The sequence below is a fragment of the Eurypyga helias genome, unplaced genomic scaffold (assembly GCF_000690775.1).
Source record: "Eurypyga helias isolate BGI_N326 unplaced genomic scaffold, ASM69077v1 scaffold8274, whole genome shotgun sequence".
Lineage (NCBI taxonomy): Eukaryota > Metazoa > Chordata > Aves > Eurypygiformes > Eurypygidae > Eurypyga > Eurypyga helias.
The window spans coordinates 77,571-95,745 of NW_010246804.1; the positions used below are offsets into that span (position 1 = coordinate 77,571).

General features: G+C 36.2%; 1 protein-coding gene across 1 annotated transcript in view; it reads right to left on the reverse strand.

Moving 5' to 3' along the window:
* SOX6 (SRY (sex determining region Y)-box 6) overlaps positions 1–18,175 on the reverse strand; it is a 239,801-nt gene that overhangs the window by 51,470 nt on the left and 170,156 nt on the right. Inside the window, exons 9-11 of the mRNA XM_010150535.1 lie at positions 9,392–9,541; positions 5,321–5,501; positions 2,944–3,134 (exon numbers count right to left, since the gene is read on the reverse strand). Of these exons, the coding sequence (XP_010148837.1) occupies positions 2,944–3,134; positions 5,321–5,501; positions 9,392–9,541 (522 nt within the window). The remainder of the gene's footprint in view (positions 1–2,943; positions 3,135–5,320; positions 5,502–9,391; positions 9,542–18,175) is intronic.

The window sequence follows — 18,175 nt, forward strand, 5'->3', positions numbered from 1 at the left end:
TGAAAATTTGGTCCTGAAAACATAGGGTCCTGATTCTTCAAAAGAAACCAATCCAAAACTGCAACTATGTTATCAAAGCTTCACTGGGATATGACAGAAACTATACACAGTCTTCTTGGCATACAATTATTTCAGAATTATGTTTTTCTAATTGAAGTGAGGTATCATTCCTCCCATCCCCCTGTCTCCCCCTCCCCCCATTTTGATCATCCTGCCCATCATTTTTAGAGTAAAAGAAATATATCATAATGTAAAAATTGAAAGGCAGTGGGTAAAGGGGGAAATAAGATTATTCTAGAATTCTGTTTGTGCAAAGGATGCTTCTGGTTTTAATGTATTTTATACTTGCTATAAATTATAAATACATTCCCTTACTATTCATGACTGACTTAATTCTTTTATTTTCTTTAAGATAGAGAGTGGGGATCTATCGTCATTTAAAATAACTGATTTATATCCTATTCTTTGTAAACCCTGCCTTCTCTTGCATCTAGAGAGCAAGGATAACAGACTAGCATACCAAAGGTAAACCCAAAGTACATATTACAACTTTTTCCTGCCTTAATGGTTCACTTTATACTACATGCTCTAATAAATAAACCCAGCAGGCTTATATAAGGGCCCTGAGAGATTTAACAACAGATTTCCTTGCTGCTGTTTTATCCTTAGGTTTTAAAATTTGCAAGTGCTACCATGAAAAGTCTCCCCATAAAAGACGGCATTTGAGAATGATGTTGTTTATATTTGTTAAAGAGTTCCAATTGACTGCTATATTTGCAAGTAAAAAAATTCTTTTCCTCTGACTGCCTGATGTACAACCTCAATCTGGAAGCTGTGCATCAATCTGTGTGTTGCTAGTAACTGGCACAAAAAAGAAATTTCAGATTATTTACTGAAATATTTACTGACTGTTCTTTAAAAGGTGAGATAAAATAGGAAGTTTTTATATCGAATACAAGATGTAAACATGGTACTGAAAATACTTGGGGAGCAGAACTGACAAGTAAGTGGATGCCATTTTTATTACTTTTCAAAATCAAATCAAATGTTAAGAATTCTTTTAATAGCCCTTATGGTGTATTAGATATTTTTAAATGTCAAGCCACTGAAACTCATAAAATACATTTTACAATAATAAGTATAATTTTATAAACTCTTAATACTGATCATAGGTGTGACATTTATTTTATTTTTATAACTTGGGCTTTAGTACCCTACCGTTTGGTTAAGACAAATACTGACTTTACAATTAGAGTGTTGTCTTAAAATGGCCTGCTTTATCAGTTATTATTTTCTATCTTTTTTAATAGTATCAATCTGTATTAAATGAGTTCTTTAATGCTGACATTTAAACAAACTAGCAGAAATAAATACTTCGTTGCCTCTGAATTTGGCTTGTGTGGCAACAGTTTAACAAATCTTTTTAATAGACACAGAGCCTTTCTCTTGGTTTGAGTACTGTAAAGAACCTATAAAGCAAAAATGTGAAATGTAGATTAAAAGGTATGTATCAATCTTTGATGGGTCTGTTTACAACATTTCTTTGCCTTTCAGTGCCTTGCTACAATCCACTTACTCACTGAGTATTCCCTTGTGGTATGAGAAGAGATCATAGTGTCATCAATTCACAGTTTAAGATATAGTTAATATTCTGCTGAGCTCAGATACTCAACCTGGACTAAAGATTCCTGTTAGTCTTTGGAGTATAATATGAACTTTTTTCCCCTCCCTGCCTTTCCCCAAGATGCGAAGAACCTACTCTCTGATACACAGATACATCACGGTATTTTCATTAATGAATTGCAGGCATTGAAGGCTACCTGGGTTTCCTTTTTACTTTTTTTTCCAGCAAATAGTCTGAAACACTAGTTGCTTTACAGGCTAATGAATGTGTCAGTTTTCTTTTCATTCATTGCTAAACTGCATCATAACTGTTCCTATTTGCCAATGCCATAGTGATTACTGGGATAATATTTTTCCTTTTCTAGTTAACTGGAATTAGTATTGTGGTATATAATTGATTTTGTGTCAGTGGTGAAAAATAACTTGTGGGCTGTATTTTTTTGCAGCATAAGCCACCTCTAGGGAAGCTAACAGAGAAGCATTCTTCATCAAAAGGGGTGCCTCATAGCTCAGCCAATTACCGGATTCAGTGTTCACTGCCTCTGTTACACACACACATATGGAGACCTGCTCCTGGAGCAGATCTTGTAGACCTTGGAAAGGGCACAGAGTAGGACAACACAGATACAAAGAATTTTCCAAGAGACTCCTTTGTCCTCTGAGAGGTCCTTAAAGCGTATGTGATGGAAACTGTTCCTCATCTTCCAGATATGATCCCAGCTTGCTATCTTGTAAACTGAATGATGTCCTGCTCAGTCCTATGCCGGTCACCTTGTCTTACCACTGTCTCTCATTTTACATTTTATGGAAGTGCCCCATTTCATATTTGTGTTTGGAAACTACAGACAAGATTCAACAAAGAACTTTGCTCTCTAAGAGCCAAAAGCACTGTTTTGAGCCTAAATACTTTGTTCTGCATCTGAGTCACAGATTCAAGCACACTAAGATACATTCAATAGCATCGTAATGTTCGACCGCACTAGAACATAACTGGCCTCTTTGCCATACTTATCAATCCAATCATTCTCAAAAGCACAATCCAAAACCTAGTGACCACAAACAATTCAACCAATTAATTTTCCACGTTGTTATATGAATGCTTACAGCTTAATCACTGAGTGCGCAGGACTGGTTTTTTTTGAATGCTGTCATATAAACATAGAGAAGTTTGCAGCACAGCACTGTGAAGTGACAAGGTGTGTTTAACATGAAATCAGAGATAGCTAAAAGCTCTAAAAAGAAATTTTATATAAAAATAAGAAGCTATTTGCAGGGAAAAGAAGAATGAATGACAGACTGTGAGGCAGTGTGAGACATTACCTTTTCATTCCGGCAGTTGTTTAGACCCATGTTATTCATGGAGGGCAATTTTCCATCAACGCCATGCGGCTGCTGTTGCTGCTGCTGCTCCCTTTGGATCTGCTCTCTCATTTTTCGAGCCTCCTGAATGGCTTTCATTACTGTGTCCTGGTCCCCAAATAGGGCAGGTGAATTAAGACTGGAAAGGATATCTATAAACAGAGAACACACTTTATTTAGGTAAATATCCAAATTAGAATATGGGGTTGTTTTGTGTTGCTGTGATGAAGCTTTAACTTGATCTTGATCCACCTGCTCCTGCATGGGAGTATCCTCTACAGTGCACATGGGTAGATCTGTGTATATGCATTCTAGCAAGGAAGTTCTGAGCAATATCAAAGTTTGTGCATGACCTGTGCATCTACCTGACAAGGAAATGTCTTTTATAAAAGCTTTGAATTTGTTATACTTGTGCACTTACTAAAAGCCCACTAAAAAAAAAAAAAAAAAAAGAGAAAAAAAAAAACCCACCAACCCTTGGAATTCTCCTTCAAAGATAATTTTTATATTCTTTTGACTTCATTGAAGTTCAGCTCAGAAAAATATAGCAAATTGAACCTCGAAGGACCCTGAGCTCTTTTAGAATAAAAAAGATTAAGATTAAGGGTTTCTCATGCTTTATCCTGGGAATCAAACAGTTGATTTAAGAGATGCAAAATGAGATGTTTTAAATGAAACTGTGATGGTTTCCGTCTGATTGAAGCACCCCTCTCCAAAATAAAAGCAACATATTAGAGAACAACCATTGTTCCTGCTGGGTAAAATTTCCAGTGTTCTGAACTGATTCAGCAACTAAGTTCCATCCTGGAGCCTAAGTAAGTTGGGAACCATATCTTCATGACTTTTAAAGAGACTTAGACTCCCAGTGACCAACTTTAATGCAAAAATGGAGCAAACAGTCCTGTGTTGCTGGTTTTTGATGTTTTCCTCACTTCTTTTATACTTAAGGGTTGAAAGGAAATGTTTTTATGACTTTACATGAAACATTCACACCTTAGGTGTATCTTTTCTAGCCATTTTTCTGGAATGGTCTGTGACTTCAAACTAATATGCCACTTTCTAATGTTAATGCAGTGATAGCTGGAAATAAATTGACAGGTGGAATATCTAGTTAGCTGCAGAAAGTGTCTTTGAGAGAGCATGATGTTCCCAAGTGTTTTGGAATGGAACAAATCACATTTTTATAAATTTAATGTATGTATATAACATATCTGTTCATTATTCACAAGTGTTTCTATATATTTTACAAGTACACTTGAGCTACCAATTGTGAATAAGTGGTCTGCAGTAAGTATTTAGTCACTGTTAAAATTTACTGTTTGAACTTTAGGGCTCATCATCTACACTTTTCAGCTCTTGATTCTGTTTCTTGACTTGTTAAGCTAGACTTCATGCATGGTTTCCAGATCAATATTGTTTCATTACTTAATAAGCTTTATTTCTTAATTAAAGGGTCTTGAACACAGGTCAAAAATACTCTATTTGCAAGCATATGAATTAATAAAAACTTGAGAGATGGTTGAAAAAATAATAAAATTAACAAAGAGTAAACTGGCTGGACTGAAGCCTTTCTGTCTTTGTTAAACAACCACACCCCCAAAATAAACCCTGAAACAACAACCAAAAAAATCAGCATATGGTCTTTGTAAGATGAACTTAATACCCAGAATGCAGATGATTAGATTTCTTTTAGAATGCTGTTCTGGGTAAAACTAACAGTATATTTGGGCTAAACAGGTGAAAAATACATCTGGAGTTACCTTCTCACCTGGCTTCTGGTTTACTGTAAACCATGGAGATACTAAATGTTCCCTGACCTTGTTTCCACAAGGTGCTTGAAAACGTGTTTCTTTAAGGTGTGTTACGGTGTTGCAGTGCACGTACAGTAATCGCATCAGCCATTGGCCATGTCCTGTGTCAGAGGCTGTGTGCCTGCAAAGGTTGGTGTTTGTTTAATCTAGAGGTCAAAATTCACAAGTTGACTTTGCATGTACACATCCAGTGGATGTTTTCAGGGAAGACAGAAGCTTCTTTTACGCATTCGATTTACTTATATGTATATGCATCTCTATTTACTTATATGTATATATTTGTATGTGTCTATATTTCTTACATTATATGTTTATTTGCTGTGTTTCATGTAGCATATCACTGCTGCATCATTTTGGCTAATTTTGTAAAACCTTGGCATTCAAGAGTTCTTTGAAATTCTTTCCTGCTTTTTTTTTTTAACAGAAATGTAGCCCCAAATATCTACTTAATTCAGAAGTGTGCTCAAGCTGAGATTTCATGTAGAAAACTTGCCAGTTTTCTCCTTTCCCCAGGACAGATTAGTTACCTAAAGAGGATCCTCTTCCCAGAGATCCACCGAGCGGGCTGGGGATGCCACTCTTGTTCGTCACTGTTACTGGGCTGCTTTTACTAGCTGAGAAGAGGTTCTGTGTTGGAGATGTTGGGGATTTGACAGGTTCAGCTGTTTTGGGTCGGGCTGAAAGATTCAGTGGCTGGGCTGCTTCATCCTACAAGAGTTTAATGTAAATAATTATTAGGAAAAGACAAATGAACACATCATTCTGCAAGCAGCAGCTACTTTACACCTCGAAGACAATACCACATTCTCCAGCAATAATAACAAAAGGAGCTAATTATCTGCCTCCTTTAAGATTCAACGAAAGGAAACCTCATTAATTTCGCTGTGTTATGCTTCTATTTACATTAACTATGCGGCTGGATCGTTCTTTTTGCCAAATTAAAATTTGAATTAGCTCACATTATGGCTTAATTTCCTAATGTGTTTTCAGAGATCTAAATTAACCTAGGGCATTTACAAAGAATTATTTAAAATTTCCAGCAGCTCAGTAAAGCGTTTGCATTGGTTCTATTTGAAAAGTTCCTGGCACTATAAAAATAAGTTATGTAGCTTATTTTTAAATGTATTAGAAACTAAGGAATCTGAAGTACTTCTATGAAAGAATCATTTGGAAGCCTTGACAGTTCTTTGGCCCACATTTAATGCTGCTGCTAACTTATACATTCCATGCATCTTATTTTGAGTGCATGTTTTGTTTAGTAAAATAATCTATGCTGTTCCCCCATAATAGAAGATAAGAATTTCACTGAATTAAAATTCCTTGACTTACTACAGGAATGAATGCATACTATACACATTTCAAAATAGATTTTATTTTCTATTTAATTTTGTAAATTTTATAATATTTATTATTTAAACTTGTCATGTATTCTTCACAGATTTATGTGAAATCAAGAATATTTTTTTTCACATAAATGCTACTATGCTGCTTTTTTGATACTTCGGTAATTATTTCTGTATTCTGTGGTTATTTCTGCTGTATTCAACCTTTAATGTATCTGCATGTTATTTGTATAAAGACAAGGAATATTTTTAAATGATATGTAAATCAGTGTCAGCACTTCTATATCTTTTGATACTTTTCGTATGCAATTATGGAAGAAATTATCTCTGACATATATCTTGTTTCGGTGTTATAGCAGAATAAGTCCACCTAAAAAATATTATAAGTTTTGGAAGAAGACTTATTCAAGCAATTAATTTCTTTGATCAGGGTAGATATTCACAATGTAACCTTATTCCCATTCTTTGAGCTTGTTCCTTTTGCTTAACATGTTAAGCAAGACAGAGCATTTGGAAAATTGTGAAACAGTGATTTTCTGTAATTAAAGAGCCCAGTAAGCCAGATCTCTCATTTAAAATATGCCCAAAGCAGAATTATGCTGGATATGAGAGAATATCGTCCATATTTTAAAACACTGCACTGATCACTTCAAGGCTTAGAAATTTATGTCAGAATAAAATAATACACTACATTATCTCATCTTTTCCATTCCCCTTAAGGTCAAGAGGTGATTTAGCAAAGTACATTTGATCACACACAATGCATTAAACAGGAAAACGTAGCAAACAGGTATTTGTAATGCCATCTCCATTTTGAACTGTTTCCATAAAACTGCAGAACATTTTTATTCTTCCCAACCCTGAAGTGCACACCGATGTCCACACCTGTTCAGAGTCCAGGTGAAAGCAGTAACACAAACGTATAGGGGACATAGTCCATTCTTGTGCTCTGTGGCCATATTGACATGCAAGCTGTTTCCTTGCACATAGACAAAGTGGCTTCAATAAATTTCTGTGAGAGTTCAGAGCCCCTTTCAGACTGGGAAGTTTGCCATACTAGGTACTGTGAGCATGTACACAAATGAATCTATGCTGCCATCTTCAATTTCTAAATAATTTTCTGACTAGTACTGACACAATCATGTGAAAAAAAAAGAACTCTAAACACTGCCAGAACCTGTTTGTTTGTACTTCATAGACAGCATTCTTATTTATGCAAGACAACTGAAAAGCTGGAAAACATTCTGGTCACTAACTTAAAAAAATGTATCATTACTTTTTGAAAGATCTGACTCCTGTAAAAGAATTCCATTAGTTCTATAAATAATGCATGTACCATATACAAACAACTGTTTAAAACCAGAGAAAATATAGAGGATTTGTAAAGCAATGCATAATCATCAAAACTTTCATGTCTTAGAAAAGTAACCATTTGCAAAGCCAGCAAATATGTACTAGTTTGTTAGAGTGTTTTGATAGTAGTAATTAATTTCTTCATTAGCCATCGGTATTTGTCCACATGAAGCACTTGTAGTTTATCTTTAATATTTTCAATGCTATAGTGTGCTTAATAAAAATAAGAATAAAAAGGCTTCTTTTTTATTAACATATATTTCAGTCCATTCAAGTTAAATTATTTAGGGAACCCCCCAAGAATTTGCATGTGGTCAAGTCTGTAATAGGACTCAGCTGGCCACAAAGCTGGAATGGTATTGGCTTTGGTTCAAGGAGATATGTGCTTGAATTTAACCAGGGAAAATTTTACTCATACAGTAAAAGTTTGGTTTGGTGTAGATCCATTTGGCTCACTCACTTATGAAATTACTTTTTCACATTAAAGTAGTCAGTAGTATATTCTCAATACCATAAATCACTGGTGTTAGATATCACCACAGTATGGCAACTTTGCTGAAACAGTTGGGCTTTGCTTTTGGTGGCTTCTGTATTGACCATAACAAACTCCGCATATGTGGTAAATTTCACTGACTGCTCTCCAGCCTGGCATTGGATTACAAGAGGTAAAATATTAGGCTAATACACATCTACAGTTAAGTAAAGTGAACACTTTGCTAAATAAATGTTAGATCTGGCCATAATGGAATAGTTTTTATTTATTAGTACTCTCAGCATAGCAAAAAAGTGTCATGGAAATTTATCAGCAGGCAGAAATATCTACTCACCCACACTTTACCACAATGATTGATGATAATGAAAAAACAAATTATGTTTTACTCTCATGTCATAAAAAAAAAAAAAATAAAGCAACAACAAAACCAAACCCTCACCTCAAGTGAGTAAAATCTTCCCAGACTCATTTGAGACTCTGGACTGTGTGCCTGTAAGGTGTTAGCAGCTAGCAAAAAAGCATATTCTCTCTCTCTCCACAGACACTCTATGTCTTCTTTAGATTAAATAGTTGTGCATATAGAGCGCTATCATTCAAACTGGAAAAACTTCTGAATGTTGGTGGTTTTTTACAGCTTAAAGTAAATTGTTTCTCAGCATATTCAGTCTCATGAAACTGAGAACCACCACAGGAGAACACAGAAATAAAAGCCAGGTAGTTCCACCCAAAGGTACTAGCTGCCCCACAGATTTCAAAGGGTGCAGGATGTTCATTCCGAGCTGCTGGCAATTGCCATGTTGTAGCTGCCTGGTTCCAAGCAAGTGCGAAGAAGCAGGCACAAGCATTCAGCGGTGGTGCAAAACCAACAAGGAGCAGCCCGGTTGTCAGCAGCTGTGTGAAATCAGCAAAAGTCAAATCAATCTGTTTTCCCCAGAGTCCTGACTTCCATCTAATTTTTATGTGAGACTTTTTCCAAAACTGTAGAACAAGTACAGCTAGAGATTTGTAAAATAATTAGGAGATCTACAGTCTCTGTTGTGTCCTAACAATATAAGCTACTACTGTATTTTAAGATACTCATAAATTCAGTCTGAAACAGTTCATGGAAGGGGTGCCATTTACACACACTACTAGATTACAAACTGCAGTCTTGAAAATATCACATTTTAGTGATGGATCTGTTGTACTGCCTATGATAGGAAGAGGGACACCTGATTTTTGTGGAAGCAAGAAGTGAATACTTTCTCTTCCCATCTCTATACTGATAATATAGCAATAAACCAAAATATTTTATTTCAATATTGAAGAACTTTCCCGTGGTTCAACTTCCAACTGTAAAACAATTGAGTAGACCATTTAATTTCACCATTCTTTTCAGAAACCGACTTTTTTTCCTTACTGAAAAATACCTTAACTTGAGTTACCGGGCTGGTCCCTCTCTTCTCATTTTTCATCCCAGTGGGTGAGAGTGCCCCTGTCGTATTTGGTGGCTGTGGAGTAGATGGCATTTTGGCTCCAGGAGAAACTTGCATGCTTGCCAGCTGAGCTGCATACAGTTGCTGGAAGACAAGAAGATATACAATATATTCCTGCAACATTCCTAAAAAAAGAAGTTGTGAATGTACATAATTTCTATTGCTCTGCTGTTTCTTCTCTTCAAGGAATTATAGATTTTCTTCAGCACTTTCTTGTTTGTGGCTTTTCCTTTCTTGTTATTTTCAAAAAGAAAAAAGACCGGAAAACTCCCAGACAACAAGATCCTTTTTCTTAATTTGATTTTTACCTGATTTTTTTTTTTTTTAATTTCTTGCTAATGATGATCATGGTAAAGAACCAAATGTTGTATCATGTCCAAACATTTTTTTTAAATGGTAAAATTACAACACCGGCTACAAAAAATATGTATAAACCTCTGTCAAAACCAACAATGCTTCCAGTCTTTCCATTCATACCCAGAATTACCCACCAATTCCAGAACCTCTACTGGGAACTGACATGGGAATCGTTTGCAACCAAAAGACAATGCTGTATCTTTGCTAGATAGCAATGAAAGTTAACTTAGGCAACAGGCTATGTCATGGTGCATGATGGCTGTTATAACTTCTGTAAATGCTAGTAAGAAGGTAGGCCTTAAAAACTCCTGTAAATCATGATGAAAATACAAAAACACCCTCATGGAACTTTTCAGAAAGTTTAACTGAAACATAATAAAAGACATGTACATTAAACCAAACCGTTCCTGTACCGATCTAAAGTGTTTACTGAACAAAACCAAACAGGTTTAATTTCCATCCATGACTAAATTTCAACTCTCACCTTGAATTGGTATCAGCAATAATTCTTCCACCATAAACAGGGAAGATCCTAATCCCTCTTCCACACATAAATCTATATAAACTTTGCCTTATTAGTAAGAAAAAAGCCAGGTGGTTTGTATGTAATTTCCAATGTTACTATCATTCAGATGGACAAATAAAAAAAATTACAGTAATCAAAAGCAGACCTTTCAGCACAAGTAATTAAATGAAAGCTTAATAAAGAATAATTTGCAAGAGCCAGATGTGCTTATGTCATAATTGTTGCTTTCTTTGGAACAGTTTTTCTAATATAACAAGCCTCCACAGAAATGAAAGTTACACAATACCGTAAGCTCAGTGACTCAGTGGCTAGACAAATGCATGAAGGGGCAGTCAGAACTCTGGGTGACAAATGGAAACTCCTGTTTGTTTGTTTGCTTCCTGACACCCTTTTTCAATACCACACGGAGGCTACAAATGGATTACAGATTAATATTCTGAAATCAATGGTGTTTAAATATTTTGGCTAAGGCACTACTGTCTTGTGCTAGAAAACTAGAAAAATTGAAAACAGAAAGTTTTCCCAGCTTGCACTGATGTCCTGGAGAATGAAAAAGAAGCTTTGGATACAGTAGTAAGTAAGGGTTTTTCTCCCCTACTACTGGGAACCTACCCCCTATAGCATATTCTTCAGGTCAGTCTATGCTTGCTTAATAGGATGCTCTGCTTATATGAGAGTAAGAAGCACATTTCAGAAACTTCTGAAGGCCTGCACATTCTCAGCTCAGAAATAATCAGGCACCATACTATGACAAACTAGTCAATACTACAAACCTGAATACAATTTAAAGAAAAAACCCAAAGATTATAATGGCTTTCTAGTGTTCTCTACTTTGTCTATTATAATACCTTTTTTTTTTTTTAATTAGGAACCTATTTAACACCTACTTCAACTGCCTGGGGGAGATGACAGATTTTACTAAAAGTAGTCTAAAACTTTAGTATTTAATGTAGTGAGTACTGAACTTTCAAAAGTGGGAAAGGAACTCTATGTAAAAAAACCCAGGTTTATCAACTAAAGTTCAAAAAATTTTCCTTCTTCTTTCTCAGGCAATCAATCTGGGCAAAAATGGTGGGGTATGAGTTATTCTTTCCACAAAATTCAGTCTTTCTTAGATGATAAAAGTTAATGGTCAGTGATGGCAAGCAGCATAGTGTGGTGGGTTGACCTATGCTGGCTGCCAGCGGCCCACCCAGCTGCTCTCTGCCTCCCCCTCCTTAACACAATGAAGGAGAAAATGAGATGGAAAAAGCTCATGGGTCAAGATAAAGACAGGGAGATCACTTACCAGTTACCATCACGGGCAAAACAGACTTGGCTTGGGGAAAAATAATTTAATTTATTTATTGCCAATTACAACAGAGTTAGATGGTGAGAAACACAGACGATAAGTAATATCCCCCATCCCTGCCTATTTCCCAGGCTCAGCTTCACTCCATCATCGCTGACACCTCCACCTTCCCCCCTCTGGCCTGGCTGCCAGCAGGGCTGTATCTCACACTGTCCCTCACTGCTCGCTGCCTGTGCAGCCTCATGCCACTGCTGGAGAACATGTTCCTAGAGGTGCCACCAGCCCGGCTTTTGGGGTCCGTGGTGCGTTGTGGCAGGGCCGTTGTGGAACCAGCTGGGTCCAGCCCCTGGCCACCCTGCAGCCTCCCCACTGTCTGCACTGAGCACAGACACCGAGCATGCACGGCCGATGGATCTTGTAGCCCAGTTAGCCATGAAAATTAAGCAAAGGTGTGTTTATCGCCTCTAAAAGCTGTAGTCCACAGTATAGCTGTATACCTATATAGCTTCAACAGATAACTCAAGATCAGTGCGTACATAGCGGTGCGTGACACTGGTCGGAGGAGTGCTTTTCTGGGAGCCAGTACCCCGGTCCCAGCAGGACTGACAACAGTAACGACTATAGTGTTACAGAGACAGCAACAAGAAAAGTTATAGTGACTGTCCAGGAAACTGTTTGATTTTGGAAATGCAAATATTAAAAGCAGAATAAAATTAGAATTATACACTACACCACACCCAGTATGTTGAGAGCTGTATTGAGTGTATGGCAAGTAGCTTGAGGAAGAAATGTTTCTAAAGGGAGACAGAGAATAAAAGAAATTTTGTCATTTATAAGAATGTTTGTGTATAATTCATCACTGGGTTGCTCCAAGGTCACAGTACTGGCTTTAGACTAGCATTTCTATAGATTCGTTTTATATTGTAAAAGCAAGTTTAAAATTAAGTAATACGAATAAGCTGTCTAGTTCGCTTACACTGTAAAACCAAGCTGTTCCACAAACGAGTGCAAATGTTGCAAGAATTCGCACTATTGCTAGCAACACTGCCATGTGTACTGGGAGGCTGTATAACTTCTTTTAAATACCAGTTTGGGGAGCTAGCCAATCTGGAACAATATGTGTACTCCACCATTTCAGGGATAAAATGGATATTTTTGCAAACACCCACTGTTGTGGCTTGAAATGGCAATTTGGGACCTCACATTGAGATGGTCAGGTTGTGAAGCTTTCATTTGCAAGATTAAGGAGGGGAAAATCCCCAAAGATTGAATGAATGTTGATTGTTAGCTTTTAATGTTCAAAAAAATTTTCAATGGAATTATTTCAATTGAAATTCTAACCTACAAACTATTGAGTAGTGACTAAAAAAATTAACCTACCTCAAACACTGAAACACATCTTCTTTTCAATGTGTGTGTAGCACATAAAGAGAAAAGTATTCATAACCCTTACGCCAACCACTGACTCTGAAGGCTCTTGATTACAAATTAGATATTCAAAACCATCAAGTATCCATGATTGTTTTAAGAAGCCTTAAAAATATATAGCCAGGTTTTTATTTTTTTAAAAGGTCACTAAGTTAGATTCTTACAATCCTGTTCCCAGCATCTAAATATAAGTAGTGCTGATTTTGAGTTATGAGTTCTCCTGCATAATGAACAATTTTGAAAACTAGCTCACTTAAGGTACATGAGCAAGGATGTAGTTTTACAGTTTGCAAAACCAGGTTTCTCCTAATGTCATGATCTGACACTGAAGAACAGGATTTTGAAATGCTGCAAGTCTTACTTAAGGCAATGGCAAGTGAAGTCTCACGTTTAGGCACATATGAACTTAAAAGCTTACAGACTTAAGCACTTGTTACTGGAGCCCTATTCTAGCCATGATCAACTAAATATCTCAGGGGAATTCATGAAAGTTGGAAGTCACTACGAGTCTGAATGATGTTCATCTACCTAAAAAAAAAAATAAAAAAATAAAAAAATGGCAGACAAGTGGGAAAGTGCTGTACTCAGCGTGTGTACAGCACAGCACAAGTACATCCTGATTTTTTTACCTGGAAACAGCAGAATTCATACTAAGCCTTTGTTATAGCTTAGAGCTACTATCCAAGAAGAATTGAATAATAATAATAATCCAGGGGTGGTGGTGGCATTTTCTGCTTCAGAAATTGCCTATGGCATTTGATGAATTATTTCCACCTCACTCTTTTTATAAGAAGTATCATCCAAGATCTAAAATTTGTCCAAAATACTATGAACTAATAATAGAGCATCTCAATTGATCCAGATGTTAAAACCTGTCTTAATGCCATCTATATTTCATAATGCCTTTGTGATGTATTTTCATGATACACAAGAACAACTGCCTTCTCCGTCAGTGTTTATTCACGCCTTCCCAGAAGACAAAGGTCTTGAGCTTAGACATTCCTCTTACAGGTTTCAATATTTTTTCACTATTTTCTCAGCTAGTTTTTTCAACTAGCTTTCAATAACCACATTTCTTTCATTAGCTCCAGTCCCTTTCCCATATGACTTTTCTCTTGTACGTAGGGCTGTGACATTCTTAGACACGTGCTCTCCTGAACGTCACCAAGTACAGCAAATGAGCACAGAGCAAAGCCTACTGTGCACCAGATGTTTCTTTTCCTTGTTTTACAGCAAGAATACTGATACTTACCTCTTACGCACAGCGCCTGTGTCTAAAGGAATGAGTAAAGGTGAAGTACTTTGAGAAGCAGAAGTAACACTTGGTGAGGAAAATAGAATGGGCCTTAAATCAACATTATTTAGGGAGATTTGTACTGACAACAACTTGTTAACTTTGTGATAGGCTGTTTTACCACCTCACACAGAATTATGATAATCATAACCTTCTTAAGAGAGGCTTGTCAGTGACAGGTCTTCTGGAAAAAATTTGTTTAGAGAAGATACTTCAGTAAAGTGATCAACTGCTGCAGGAGAAAGGCAGTTTCTTTAGATATTTGAGCCCAGGGAGAAAACGGAGTGAGAAGTTGCACTTGTATATTCACGAACAAAAAGGCAAGCGCTGGACATTTCAACTGACTGCATTGGTGAGGGAGAATTTGGTCACATCAGAGGGGATCTAACTCAGATGTTATTCTTTGCAGCAGAATTCTGAAGAAATTGTAGCAAAGCCATCTGTGTAATGTGGAGATAAGAAAGAGAGTGGTGACAATAGTTAGCATAGCAGATAAAGTGCAGGTGATGAGGTCTGGCCTAGCACTAAGAATTGCAATGGATGTACTTGGAAGATGCTCCACAAAGAAATTCAGTAGGAGGTGACTTGATTCAAGAAGAAAGAAGGGATCTGTTCCAGAAACATTTACCCTTTTATTTTGTTTACTAAAAGATTTATGACCAAAATGAAGAGACATTCTCCTTTTTCTGTATTTGTATGATATTTCTCTAAAGGTTCTAGAATTATTTTTTTTTTCTCAGAAACAAATGCTAAATTTTATGGACCCTGATTAATTCTGAAGTCTCCCATTACTAAAAATGCAAGTCCTATGTTACATCTTCAACAAATACATTTGCTACAGTAAATAAAATTGAACAATAAAAATACTGGGAATCAAGTGAGAATCTTTATTTGTCAGCATTTTAAACAAATTGTGCAAAGCTGAAATATCGTATTTATAGAGATGAAAGTTCAGCTATTTAGACAATGAGTAATTTGGCTTCTAAAGATGAAAAACTCTAAGGAATGACTGCAAGTGCTGTTTAAATACTGCACTACAAGAGGTAGTGCAGTTATTTTTTTCCCATGGTATATTTAGGACTTAGTGATGCAAAGCTGTAATTCCAGAATTTTCCTTTGGAGTATATAACATGCAATAATAATACTTAGAACTGTCTGATCACAAGGGGTTTTTACAAGCTCACCAAAACCAGCAACATCTTTACTATTTCCAGTGCATATTTCTGAAAAGAAGCTATGCAAACAAAAAAATCCCACCTTTGTTGGGACTGCTTATTTTTCATTATTGCTGTAGAAGTGCTTAAAATAAGCTTGATGTCAAACAGAGTAAAGGAAACAGAGTATTTGAAAAAGTTTTTCTTCTGTTTGGAGAAAGAATGGATTAGTGTTCAAACCCATGTTTTAGGTTTCATAAATAATAGCTATGGAGATAAAAGTTAAGTGCTGACCTGAGCCTGATGTCACTGGTCTAACCTTCAGCAGTTCAGGCAAGGTAAACTTTTCAAAAAGCAGTGCAGAAGCTAAATATCCTACTCAAAAAATTCACAGACATCTTAATCTAAGTACAAATAATATTTCTAAAATAATGTTAAATGTACTTATTCCTTACTATTTTTGTGTATAAATGTAATTTTTTATACTGGCACGTCTTTTGCACCAATTACGTTCAGTCACTAACACTGCAGTTGAGACATCATCTATAGCACCAAGGTAAGAAATGGGATTATTGGCTTATGTATACAGATATTAAAAACAAACAAACAAATCACATGGTTGTTTTTGTTTTAAGATGATTTTTATGCAGATGCTTAGAGTGAAAGGTTGAGTTACAGAAAATGACATCCAGAAACAGAAGAGAGAAGAGAGCCTAAGTAACACATCAGCAGCTTAACCATGTGGCAAACCCAGGGGCAAATCGAAGGCAACCATTGCCTGTGGGGTCTGCCAAGAAGCCAGATGCCATTACCAGAATAACACCTTACACAGCTCAGTATCTGTGTCCTAGCAATGCTGTCCACACAAAACAAAAAGGAGGAGAAGAAAAAAAAGGAAAGGTGCATATAAATTGTTAAAGGAAACATATATACAGCAATCCTTATTTGAATTTAGAAATCTCAAACTTGGAAAACGCAAAGCATTTGCTGACAAAAACAAGATTAAAATGGTGATGAAAACCCTTCAAATTAATAGGCTATTTTATGCTAAACTTCTATGTTTTCTTTTGGTTTACAATATATCTGTGCAGTTGCTGCCTCTTAAAACAATGTATTCTATAAATTTGTTTTGATGCAATCTGGATGTCTCAATACCATTTTCTCAGTTTGTTCTAAGAAAAATGGTACCAAATCAAAATAAGGTGAGTTTTACACAGATCTGCTAGTACTGTGGGCCAGACACTCCTCTCATTTTCATGTGTACCACCACACAGATAATAGCAGCCTCTTATTTACCAACAAGTATGCAACATCAACTTAACTCACAGGTTTATGCTAGGCAAATGAGAACTATTTGGCTTTACTTGAGTACATCTGAAATGGCATCAGTCAAGTAAAGCAACAGGAAGATGGAGTAACAATTAAGGGAATACTGTTTAATTTAGAAGTATGATAAATAACAAGTAACAGCACATTGCAAAGACCTTTTTCTCTAGAGAATGCAAGCGTCATAATATACGTACATGGTTTCCTTTTAACAGCATCATTCCATTCTTTCCCCTGTTTGTACATGCCTAACCTATCCATACTGGACATAATATTCTGATTGTAAACACCTATATATCACCTACTGCAATGGGCACTGATTGTTACAGAGTGTGAATAGCCTCTACTTGTAATAATGAACCAAATACCTTTGCAAAAAGGCCTTAAGTTGAAACACAAATAGGCAGCTAATGAATTATCATAACTAATGTTGTCATAACAAAGATTGTAACAGTGATTATTTATGCACTTGCTGGCTAATGTGCTCTCAGATTTATTACAGCCCAATATGGTCAAACAAACTAACTATATCTGTAAAAATACAAATAATATATTTTGTAGTCACAGATGGAATTAGAACACTTCAGTTTTCTCTATATGTTCAGGTGTGCATCTACGGAAAAAAAATCTTTTTCAGCAAAAAAATGATTTTACCATTTATTCATATTCATTCAGGAGTTTTGGTTTTTTTAAACTATTACCACCAGTAATTTCAGTGTCTGTCCGTTGCTATTCTACATAATGCCAATCGAAATTTTTCTGTGGCCCTAAATTCCACACAATGCCTGTCTCCTTAGGAGCTACACATGCCTGTTTTTCTTCTCTTTCAAGCTGCAAAGTAAGAAATACCTAATTTGACCAGTGTCCACAGGTTCCAACTGCTTTTACTGACCACAAATTCATTGTACTGGTTCAGAAGAGGAAAAATCACTCTCATCACTTCTACTGTCCTGCTGCGGATAATGGCCAATCCATACTAAAAATAAAAGATCTCTATACATTTTAGATGCTGCAGCTTGTATTGTTGCAGTACTGCAGATTCAAGATCCCCTTATGCAAAATAACAGCTTTATTTTGTTAAAAGGGCCTAACTTTAAGTGGACCATGGAATATTTATGGCTCTCAGTAGTCCTTTGAAAGAGTTATCTTATGTTTTTATGCCGATCATGGGTCAGAGGTTCAAATCAGCACTTCTTTCTGTCACTCCTTATATGTTTTACTATAATTTACAGCTCAGCAAGAGGACTCATAAAACAAAAGTGTCTATTTTACTTCAGCAACTAATTCTAGCTAATCAAAGCTTTCCAGCAAAACAACCCAGCATGAAACTCTGCGTGGAAAA